The sequence below is a fragment of the Macadamia integrifolia genome, chromosome 2, assembly GCF_013358625.1.
Source record: "Macadamia integrifolia cultivar HAES 741 chromosome 2, SCU_Mint_v3, whole genome shotgun sequence".
In the NCBI taxonomy this organism is placed as follows: Eukaryota; Viridiplantae; Streptophyta; class Magnoliopsida; order Proteales; family Proteaceae; genus Macadamia; species Macadamia integrifolia.
In genome coordinates this window covers 37,714,073-37,726,261 of record NC_056558.1, presented here as the reverse complement: position 1 = coordinate 37,726,261, position 12,189 = coordinate 37,714,073, and the positions used below count along the sequence as shown (strand labels likewise).

Here is a 12,189-nt window from a genome sequence, read left to right as displayed (position 1 = left end):
GGGGAGGTTGTGAAGAAAGATATGCTCAATTTAGGTTTGCTCCCTAGTATGGCTTTGAATAGAGTGAATTAGAGAGCGAAGATCCATGCGGCAGAACCCATCTAGTTCAGTTCTACTTTATTACTGTTTTTGTCTTTTGCTTCCCATAACATTTTCCTTTTCTCTTCTTTGTCCTTGCTTGGATCCATGTAGCCGACCCATTAAATTGGGATAAGGCTTTGTTGGAAGTCAGCTAGGAACCCCATAAACCATATAAAGAGTTGCTTTCTCTGAAGGGCTTTTGGCATGCACCATGACTTGAGGTTCCCAATTTCTCTCCTCAAAACAGGGGCATTCTAATTCAAAAATACAATAAACACTGCAATTTATTTTCAGATATTATAAATACATTTATTTAGATCTTGTTGTTATGCAACACTTCACATATGCCAGCCCAAATGCCCAGATGTGCTGGCAGCATCACCAACAAGTTATGATAAAAGTTGAGATATCCCAAATACGTAATACCTGGCTCACTATTTAAAACATCATGTTCAATTGGAGGTTCATGCAACTTTGAGGGGTCTCCTCCATTGGCAACTCTATCTCTTAATTCTCTGATGCATGTCTGTTCAAAATCATATTTCTGAATATAAGTCACAAAGTTACAACAAATTATTTAAAAAAAGAAAAAAAGAAAACGAAAGGACACAGGCCCAAATAAAGCAATGAATCTATATCACAGTATAAATGATCTTTAGGAAAATTGTACAGAAATCCCAAAATTAGTCCACATAACACTGAAATAGTTACATAACGTTCTTACAAACCCCAAATGTGCCTTTAGTATAACTCATTCTAATATGAATATGCCAGTATTACAAACCAAGCAGAGGATCTATTACCCTGACACGTTTAGTGGCACCAACTTGTTCAACCTTCTGTATGAACTGCTCAAAGGAGTAGTAGGGAATTAAATGCTTGTGCCACTGAGAATATAATCCAATGAGGTTCCCAAGGTCCCGAACCTGCATAAGCCCAATTGCAGATCATTCAAAAAAACAAAGAGAAAAAAAAGGAGCAATAAACAACATAATAACAAGCAACGCATTCTTAGGGTAAGGCTACGTAGTTCTCGCCACGCGGACCTTGCACATGTGGGAGCCTCGTGCACCATGTACGCCCTTTTTCTTTATAGTCATTACCAATCACCCAATGCAGTGATAATTGCCAAAACCCAAATTTCATCATCATTATAACCAAAGCACTTAGAATTTTCAGAAGGAAAAACCCAAACTGCAGAAGTTCGTGTGATAGAAGAATCAAAGATCCTACAAATCCATACCCAGAGATCAAAATCAATCTAACTCAATCCACAAAATTAAAAACCAAAGCTGCAGTCAGAGAATTTATGTAAACCATAGCCCTATGAAAACCCAGAACTTGTCAAAAATGAAAAGTGAGTAGCAATATACAGGCAGTGATTGTAGTAAGTTGCCACAGCCCCATCTTTCCATGTCAACTGAAAACTTAAAATTAAAGAAACCCAAATACAAAGATCACATCTGAGAGAATAACTAAGAAACAACAAAACTAAACTAATGTGGATAAAAATCAATCCAATAATCAATCAAACTGAAAAGCCAAAAGCTGCAATCAAGGTATAGACAATTGTATAGTATATATGAAAAAAAAATTATTACGATCGATGTCCAGATCTAGGTTAGAAGTGCTTTGCCTAGACCTAACCGACGCAATAACGTTTCAACTTATCAAAAACCAAGAGAAACCCAAATGTAGACATCCCGTTTGAGAGAAGAATCAGAGAACCAACAAAACCAAACTCACCTAGATCACATCAATCCAATTAAATCAACTAAATCGAAAATCCAAAAGCTGCAATCATAGTATCGACATCTGTGTTACATCTACCATAAACCCAGAGGAACCCAGTATCCATAAATCAAAAAACAATATCAAAGTCCAGATCGAATCAGAAATTATGTGCTATGACTTACCCAATAACACAAAACCACCAGGGAAAAAAACAAAAGAAATAGAAAACCCCAAACGCAGAGATTCCATCCTCGTATAAATCAACCAAAAGCTACAATATTTGTATACGTCGGTGTATTATACAAAAAGCACAGAAAAAAAAACCCATAATTTGTAAGACATGTACCTCGTGACCACGGCCACCAAACTTGAAAGCGCGAGGGAAATGGCGAAGGACGTAGCCAAGGCCATCGTTGGAGAGGAGAAGCTCAGGGGTGAGCTTGGGTCTTGTTCTTGGAAGCTTCTTGGGTTTCTCAGAAGCTTTCTGTGGTCTGGGAGGGAAACTACTATTCTGGGAATATGGACGAGAGAATTTAGAGTTAGGGTTTGAATTAGAGATGGAATCGGAGTTTGATTTTGGGTCTGGTGCAGAGGATGGACAATCTCTAGACCAATGGCCTGGACGGCCGCATTTGTAGCAGCCGGTGGGAGCGTCGGCGGTGGGTTTCTCCATTTCTAGATTCTTCTTGTCTCACTCGCTTCCACGGCTCCTCTTTGTTGTTTTACAAGGGGCGGCCTTGGTGGGTTTCCTTCTCATGGCGGGAAGAGATTGAAAAAATCACTTCTCATGGCGGGAAGTGATTTTTGGGAAGGAATATCCTCACATGGTAACGTTACAACCATGGGTGTCAAAAAAACCATTTGAGCCTGGTTCGTTTTGGTCGAGCCTATCAGTCCTTACCAATTTAGAGTTTTGCATTCTTTCCACTGAATTAGGTAAACGGGCCTTGCAGGCCAAGGCATACACACATTTTGAAGGGCTCGATGTTAGGTATCTTGATACCCAAAGGAGACAGGGTCATACAGAACCCTTTAGGTAAGGATGTGAATTTGAAACCCAAACTATTTATCGAAATCGAATTGAATCATTTATTAAATAATTCAATTTTAATTTTAAAATTTAAGTCGTGATTCAGTTTTGGTTTTAAAGTTTCAATCCTTGTTAATCCGTTTAAATAAACCATTAAATTGATTAACGTATATTCTACCTAAATAATTCATTCAATGTTACAATTTTAATCCATTTCACCAAGAATTTTGAAGGTAAAGAAGTTGTTTGGATAAAAAATTAGAAAACATAAGAAAACCGTTTATAAATGGTTTCAGTTTTAATATATGAAATTATTCATTATTAAAGGATTCGATTTTGGTTTTAACTAAAAAAATCTTACACCAAATCTAATCCAACCGTTTACATGGAACCAAACCAATTAACATCTTTACCTTTAGGTCTTAAATCTAGTTTTAGAAGGCTTAGAAAGCACTCCCTTGGGAGCCAGAAGCACTCACACTAGAAGGAGGGCAAGGCAGTCATCACATGACTAGGAAAAGAAAGTAAACCAAGTTCAATGGTACGTAAGTATGTTGAAAATTCGAATTTGATTTGCATATCTATCCATTTAGAATTTGGCTATTGGGAGTTAGGAATTGGTAACCTCCAGGAAACAACTTTGTTTTTGTATTTCCTCCTTTCATCTTTTGAGTAATTTTATTTTCTTTTACAGATTTGGGAACTTGGGTTCTTCAGATTTCATCTTCTGCCCATTTGTTTTTATTCTGTTTTGCTCTCTTTGTTGCCTTTCTGCCAACCAATCCTCAGAAGTCAGAATTCTGCTATTTTTAATCTATGGGTAACATAAACATGTCTTCTTGCTTCAAACTTTGCTTTGTTTTATCTGAATCTATAAAAAACACCCAAACTTTTTCTCCTTCATAGCCATGTCTGATATGATCTCTTTGCCTTCCTCTTGACCTCTACCTTTTGTGTGAAGTGTTATATCTCAGTATAATATCCCCTTTTTCCTTTCTTGTTGCCCTTAGCTCTTCTGTTGGATTGAATCCTATTTTAATGAGTGCTTTTTTCTTGTATTCCAAACTCCTAGAGTATTCAACCCATCATTTAACTTATAAATATTCAAGCTCAATTTGAATTGTAGAATATATGTACATAAATTGATTCTTGACTTTTGATTAGGACAGTCAAGGATATTCACGTCATAAAATTTTGGTTGCTGGACATCACTTCTTTTTCCAAATTCTGTCTGAACTGAATAAATTTATTCCAAGTGGAGCTTGATGTAATCACATAGGCAACTTTCTATTTTTGAATCCAACGCATGGTACTGTATGTCCATTTTGAATATCTCCGTTCATTAGGCTTTCCTCATCATTGATCTGTTTCTCAAGAAAAAAATGTCAACCTTTAGTGTCAGTGACAACCAAGAATACCTAAAGATTGAAAAAGTGTAATTGTTGAGTAAGAGCAACCATAAAGATATCAAAGTCTGACAATAACAAACACAAACTCTACTACAAAATGCCCCAAATTAGAAAAAGGATGTCGATTCTTCTCTTGGGGTGATCCAATTGAAGTTCCAAGAGAGACTCAAAGTCCTGTTGGATTGCAACATTTGATGGAAGTGATGCAAATTATGGAATTGATATTGAAGCGCCTGGACATTTCAATGAATCAATCAAGTTTGTTGGTCATATGAGTTTGATTTTGTAATTCAACTCTTTTGTATATTTTATTGAAGTAAATATTATAGTGGTGCAAAAGGGAAACTATAAGTTCCCTTATATCTCATTCATGAAGTTTTGAAATACCAAATCCAATGATGTATTCAACTTCAACATACTCAGAAGGTGCTTACTTTAGAGATGGCCAAAAAAACAAAAAGGAAAAGGAAAAAAGGGACATCCAAGTGGAAAACCAAATAATCATTCAAAGGGCAATACGATATGACAAAGCCTTGGTGGATTTGAACCACCATATCATAGGTGTAACCCCACGTGCTCTACCGTTTGAGCTAGAGGTTCACCTGCATAAACCATGCATGTTAGTCAAGCACTATAACAAAAATGTAATTCTGAAACAAGCACACACACATATACCATACAGGATACAAAAATCAGATAAGAGGAAAAACAAGTCCAAATCCTTGAACCATAAGTGTTTCAAGAAAAGAGAGAGAGAGAGAATTCCAAAATTAAATAAGATTTGAACCATAGTTGTCACGGCGTCAAATCGATCCTAGGCGGTCGAGGGGTGGCTAATCGATTTGGCGATGAATCGCCCATTATGGCGTTGTCATGGCGGTTAAATCGTCCATGTGTCATTTTTTATTTTCCCTAATTTCTAAAGTTATTTAGTATGCTACTTTTTTATTTTCCCTATTCTCTAAAGTTATTTAGCATGCTACAAGCCTACAATATACCCTATAACATATAAAACTAACATTAAGCAACATCAAATCATAAAAAATTAACATAGCCCTATCAAAATCACCCTGCATTTTACAAAAAATCGACCGTCTAGTGAATCAGGCGTGACTTAGCGTCCATGGCGGTGTCATGGCGACGCCTATCAGCCAAGGGCGACCACCATTTGTGAGTCACGTAAATCATAGTACTGTCGTGAACTTCTTTTTCTGCCAGGACACCAAATCGCTGCCTTGGCGACGCCATGACAACTATGATTTGAACATCCATCACTATTATAGGGGGACACGGCTATATTCGATAAGCTTGAGATGAAAATCCTTGAAATAATGATTGGTCATGAGTATCTTGTACAAAGGCAATAATAGTATAAGATACATCAATAATGAAACTGAATTGTGTAATAAAAATGTAAACTTTTCAAAAGTATCAATTACCAATAATATAGAAGTTTAACTTTGGTGGCATACAAGTGGTCATTTGCATTGACATCTTGATGGAGAACCATTAGGGAAAAAAGGGAAATCAGAGTAAAGAGGGGGAAAAAGGAGAATCACACTCAACACATTCATTCAATAATCAAAATCACTCTCTAAATCTTCAATCGATTACAGCCAATATGTAGAAAAATAGGAACATGAAATTAGAAACTTAACTGAAATGGAAACTAACCTAAACTAGGAAACAACTATAAAAAGGAAACCAAATCAAGGAAATAAATCCTACTCCTACGTTCAAGTCTGAAAAATAAAAGCATGAAATAAAATACTAAGTAAACTACTAATTTTATTTCTAACCCTTGTTGGACCAAAACCCTGGGCTGAACCGGTTCTTCTTGGCTCTTGGCTTCCAAAGCCGGTTATGCTGGTCCAACCAAGAAAGGGCAGTCGTATCTGCATCAACTCTCCTCCTCTGAAAAGAACTCGACTCCGTCGAGTTAGGGAAAGGACCGAGGAGACCGTCTGAAGGAAACGCTAAATGAGGAATGATCCCACTATCTTCTTGAGCTTAATTTCAGAGAGATCTTTGGCAGGATGAAACTTCATAGTCTTGTTGCCATGCTTGAAGGCATAGGTATTGGCATAGACACAATACTGTACTTTCTTATCAAACAACCAAGGTCGACCAAGAAGGATATGGCACACCTTCAGAGGGAGTACATCACATTGGACTGTATCCTTAAATCCACCAATAGAATATGTGACCAAACACTAATCTATGATTTTGAGATTAGTGTTGTTCACCCAAGCAACCTTGTAAGGATTAGGATGTGGTTCTGTATTCAATCCCAGCTTACGAATAGCGTCTTCAGAGACAACATTAGTGCAACTGCCTCCATCAATGACCAAGGTTAGCAACTGATCATTGCACTTCACACGAGTCTGAAAAATACTACTGCGGCGCCAATCTTCATTTTCAGTGGCCTTCTGAGTAGTCAACACATGACGAATGACACAAAAAGGATGTTGGTCTTCATCACTGAGAGTGTCATTGACTTCACCTGTTGCACGCTCTTCTCTCAAATCAACTGTGTCAGAACCAAGTTGTTCTTCAGGAATATATGGTATAGGAGAATCCTTATCAATAAAAGCAACCAAATGGCTGGGACATTAAGCACTGATATGTCCAAATCCATGGCATGAGTAGCACCGAACTGTAAATTTTGAAGAATCATAAGGTTTATCTGAACCACGCCGAGGGGATGAGTATGGACGAGTAGGCCGTGAAGATGACATTTCAGAGACATGTCGAGGTGGAGAATACGGCCGACTAGGTCGTGAAGAGGCCATAGATGTAGCACTAACCTGTGGTTTGCTAGAAGACCTCTCTTGGGTAGGAGACTGTTGCCAAACGGAACTAGTACCTCGAGAAAAAGCATCTACAAAATTTCTCCGGTTGTATGGGCGTTTCAGACTTTCCTCAACCTGATATGCTACTTGTACGGCGTCTTCTATGGTAGGTAGTCGACTAGATGCAAGGGCAGCACTAAGTTGATGGTGCAAACCATTACGAAATTGGACCACTAAGACTTCTTCATCCCACTCAAAGTCATAACGAGTGGCCAAATAATAAAATCTAACATACTCTTCAACGGTCAAATTCTCTTATTTCAACTGTGCAAACCTGAGATGCATGCGTTGCTTGTAATCAGAAGGCAAGAATCGCCGATTCATGATTTCATACATTTCAGCCCAAGTAGTGACCAAACCAATGCCTCGGGTTTGGTTCTGTTGTTGTTGCTAGATCCACCAGACTCGAGCCGTGCCTTTCAGTTTGGCCTCTGCAAATAGGATCTTTCGAGCCTCAGTCAACCCGTACCATCTGAAGAATGTATCTAAGCTGTGAATCCAATCAAGATACAATTCTGGATTATTGTCTCTATAAAAATCAAGGACATCCAATTTTGCTACTCTCTCTGCTCCATCATCATGTCTACCAATCCCATATGATGGTAGAGGTGGTGGTGGTGGTGGTGGTGGTGGTAGTGTTACTGGCGGATCCTGTGGAGTGGTGTTGGAAGAATCCCCAGATTGAATGAGACTCTTTCCTTTATCTGCTGCCACCAAATGATCAATAGAAACTTGCATGGATTCCACCATTGTTTTTAGGGACGTGACCATGTTAGTGAGAGCATCAAATTTTGTATCAGTTTCTCCTTTATAAGAATTCAGCTACTGAACAACTTCACTATTGGCTACCATGGTGATGATTAACAAAATAGCACTCAAGAATATATGGTAGAATAGTAAATAATTTTTTTTTTTTTTTTTTTTTTTTTTGGAAAGGCAGAATTGCAATTACTGGAGATTCAAGTAAACCACAAAGGATATCAAGTGCGGGCAGGGAGCTAAATGTAAATAAGGAAAAAATGAGGGATAAAAGGATTTAATAGATAAAAGAGGGGTAATGGGGGAAAAGAAAAGGAAGCATGATACTTCCGCTTTACTTTAAAGGAAGCATGATCTAGTCCCATGTTTGGGACTAGTTTGGTTTGTCATTCTGTGGTACTTGTAACATTTTTTACTTTCCTTTTCTTTGTTTTTCATCCAACCCTTGTACGCTTCCCACTTTTACAACCGTATTTTTTTCTTAATGCAATTCACCCTATTGACAGGACTATCTTCATTAGGCACCGCTTCTAATGTCTCTCGTGGTTCATTTAAAGTTGCTTTTTCTTCAAAATGTTTACAAATCTCATCAGCAATGTTGTCCACATAAGCATAAACCTCAGATGAATTTGATACTATTGATGCAATCTTAACCAGTTTAAGATATAGATGTCTAATACCTTTGTGAATTATCCATATTGACATCTTCCATAATTTCCTTTCCCTTAATGTCTTGCACAACAATACTTCTTGCTAAATGTGTCCATCTCTTCAATATATATGCTTCGGGAATATACTTTATATCAAGACCATCTAGAATTTTCAACGCATGACCACAAAGAATGCTGAATGTCTCAAATTTCATGCAACTACACTGAATCATTTGTTCCAATGGATTACACAACACTCTAAATTCACCTTCTTGACCAACAACGGAAACAACATACTCACGGATCATATGTCTTTCATCCTTGTATTTGATACAACAAGCAGTAATCCACTCAAATTGTCCTTGAAATTTCTCAAAAATCACAGGAGTGTAAACTTCTACTGCTTGCTCCATAACAGGTGATTTTGAGAACATGTTTCTTGGCAACTTATTTTTTACATCAAACTCTGTCTTCAATTCGTTAACACATTTGTCATCAACAACCCTTTCAAAATGCTTCAAAAATTGAACAACATCTAGGCTGGACCTTAAGTAATCCTTCATATCACTATTTATAGTTTCAATAAGTTGTGTATTCCGCATTCCAATAGTCAATGTCTTCTTTATATAGCATTTTGCCCCTTTTCTTTAAATCCATAAATATGGTCCAACCATGAACTATTTTCGACAGGATAATCACTCTTCAGCTTTCCCCACGCATTCTCAAATTGAAATGCATCATCATAATGGAATACACACTTTTTCAAATCTGTCATAAAGTTTGAGCCATCTTTCATCATGTTGCTCATGTTCTTTATAGCATTTTGCATTAAGTACCATGTCTCGGGTAACACCTCAACTATTGCTTTTTCCATTGCAGCATCTTGATCTGTGAAGATAGTTATCGGCTTCTTTAGCCCGTGAGGGTTCAGGAAAGCCTCAAACAATCATTTGAAAGAATCTGTCGTCTCATCATACAAAAGTGCAGTCCCAAATAACACGATTACTCTATGGTGATTGAATCCAACAAATATTCCAAACGGCCTATATTTTTTGTTCGTGCAAAATGTGGTATCAAAGCTAAGGACATCACCAAACTGTGCATAATCTATTCTAATCCTAGGATCGGCCCAAAATATATTAGTTATTTGTTCATCGGTATCCAATTGTAATGAGTAAGCAAAAGAGGTATTGTCTCTAACTTGGTTTTCAAAATACAGTAGCAAACTCCTGGCTTCACCAAAAGATAGATTTCGTTGACGTTTAGTTCTAAGATAATTCTTTTGATCTTGTCGAATGTGCTCAATGCTCGGTTTGCCTCTTGCATGCCTACTCATATACTCATGAATGTCCCTAGGTTTGATACTGGAACCGTCAGCCAAATCAATTTCAGATGCATTTAAATTGGAAACTCTCTGTCTTGACCTCATCATATGACTGGTAGATGGTAAGTGAAATTGGTGATTGTGTTCTTCAACAAATTCACGGCAATAGTACTTCCCATTATCCATAATTGCAATTTACATGCGTGTAAGGCATCCCGTTCTTGTCTCAGCTCGAGGCTTGACAGTATTAATATCCCTCTTATCACTTTTCCAAATTCCCTGTTTGCAGCATACAAATATCCTTGAAATCATAGTTTTCTTATTTAGCTTACTCTTATTTGCCCACTCTCTTCTAACACTGATTCCGTTCTTCTTTCGTATATATTGTAAAAATCATATGCCTCTTGCTCAGATTTAAAAACCATGCCAACCCGCGGCTTCATCTCAATATCCAAACTCGTTGAATCTTCCATAATCCTAATATCCACACCAATTGGTTAAACATAACCACTTCCATCAATATAAAGTATTAGAGAAAAGAAAAAAGACAAGCTCAAATGAATAATTGGAAGAAAAAAAATAGAGAAGATCAAGAAAAAACTGATAATATATGGCATAGAGACTAATATTCTTCTTACCCTAACATTCTAATTGAAGCAATGATATTGGTTGAAACCCCAAAAGATCAAGAAAAACTGATTTAAAAAAAAAAAAAGGCCAAGTAAAATTGTAACAGTCATTGTCAACAACTTTAATTGGATTAAAGATATGGTGCAAGGGAAAAGGCAAAGGAAAAGAAGGGGATTTAGAAATTTGTAAGAGGAAAAAAAAAATATTATAGAGGAGGCATATGGAAACACAACCATCACATGTTCTCTTAAGACCAAAATTACAATCAATCATGACATTTTTTCTAACCTTAACTCAGCAGTTTAACATTTCCCTGAAGTGTTCTATAAAATCATGCAACTCTTGAAGACATCAACTGGATGAAATGCTCAACTACTTGACAACATACAATAAAGTGTATGACCAAATGATTGGACAATATCTAGATGGCTAAGGATATCAATGCGTATACTGGTAAGGCTCTGGTTCATCATCCCCAGAGCTGGAAAATGTGAGACAAAGTGGATATCAAAAAGATCATTTCTCACAACTCTGGATCTATCCAGAAATACACAAATAAATACACCAACGCTAAGGGATGGCTGTGTTACTGTCAATGCTCTTATCTGAAATTTCTTATCAGTTTTTCAAATATAAAAAAATATATATATATATATAATATAAAAAAATAAAAAATGAGGAATCCCTCGACCCTGGGTAGTTGGTGTCTTCGTTTTTGCTAAGCTAACTCTAACTCTCTGTTTGTGATCATTGGTGTTCTGTGATTTAGGGGTTCTTTGTAGTGTGGTTTTTTTTATTTCCTTGCAAAACAGTTCCATTCAACCACTGAAAAAGGAGGAGGAAGCACATCAGATATAATGGCATGAAATGGATAGCCCAGTTGGGCTGAGCAAACAGCCCACTGTGATAGTAATTGAGCATTGTGATTCAGGTGAACCTAATGCTACTGTCGCTAATGTCTGCGATCTGCTAAAGGAAAAGGCATAAATTCAAATTTTTGGGAAAAAATACAGCGAAGGGCAACATCCCTGATGTGTCAGGCTATAATTAAAAACTCCAATTTGTTAAGGTTTCACTTACCAGAGCTCAAGCAAGAACGGGAGGGCGCTACTTCAGTTGCAGACGGTGAATCTCAGAGACGAAGGGGAAGCGATAACTGAAGAGGATTGGCAGAACCGAAAATCTTACTTCGTTTCCTCTTTCGTCAAATCACCTGATTCTTCTTCCTCCTTGTTCTTCTTCGTTTCCTTCTTTCTCCCAGTTTCAGATTTTGTGGTTTGGTGGTTTGGGGTTCTGGGAATATAGGTTTAAAGTTCAAAAAGTAATTTCATCTACAGCTCATCTACAGCCGTTGGATCTAATGAAAACAGGTGACGAAGAATTGAGTGTGAAAATCGTGTGGCCGCCACACCATCGGGTAATTGTGAGCCCTTGGGCATGTGCTCAAATGTTCTCAGTCATTCGATCTTCATTGCATTTCACCGCCTACCATGAATTTAGTTCTCCATATTGATATCTGTCAATATCGATCTAATCTAGATCGGTATCAGAGAGGATAAGTGTGTATCATTTTTACCTTTACTGTTTTACCCATGAAATGATATAGATAACCAATCTGGATCAATCAGGGATAGAGGATCAGTCTCATCTGATACCAATACGATACAAGCGATATGGCCGATATGATACCGATATTTAGAAACCATATTGCCCGCTATAC

At 37.3% G+C, this 12,189-nt stretch overlaps 1 protein-coding gene and 1 long non-coding RNA gene across 2 annotated transcripts; both read right to left on the bottom strand.

The window, feature by feature from the left end:
* Positions 1-507: 507 nt before the first annotated feature.
* On the bottom strand, positions 508-2,624 carry LOC122072315 (TIMELESS-interacting protein; the record flags this gene model as incomplete). Its single annotated transcript, XM_042636912.1, is given in 3 exon segments — positions 508-607; positions 885-1,007; positions 2,162-2,624. Coding segments are annotated over 3 exon segments (550 nt in total), but the record flags the coding sequence as incomplete, so codon positions are not given.
* A 1,911-nt stretch (positions 2,625-4,535) lies between these two features.
* LOC122072316 lies at positions 4,536-11,811 on the bottom strand. Its single transcript, XR_006138379.1, has 2 exons — positions 11,550-11,811; positions 4,536-4,856 (listed from the first exon to the last, which is right to left on the bottom strand). It is a non-coding gene; the product is annotated as an uncharacterized LOC122072316 (long non-coding RNA).
* Between the last annotated feature and the right edge of the window lie 378 nt (positions 11,812-12,189).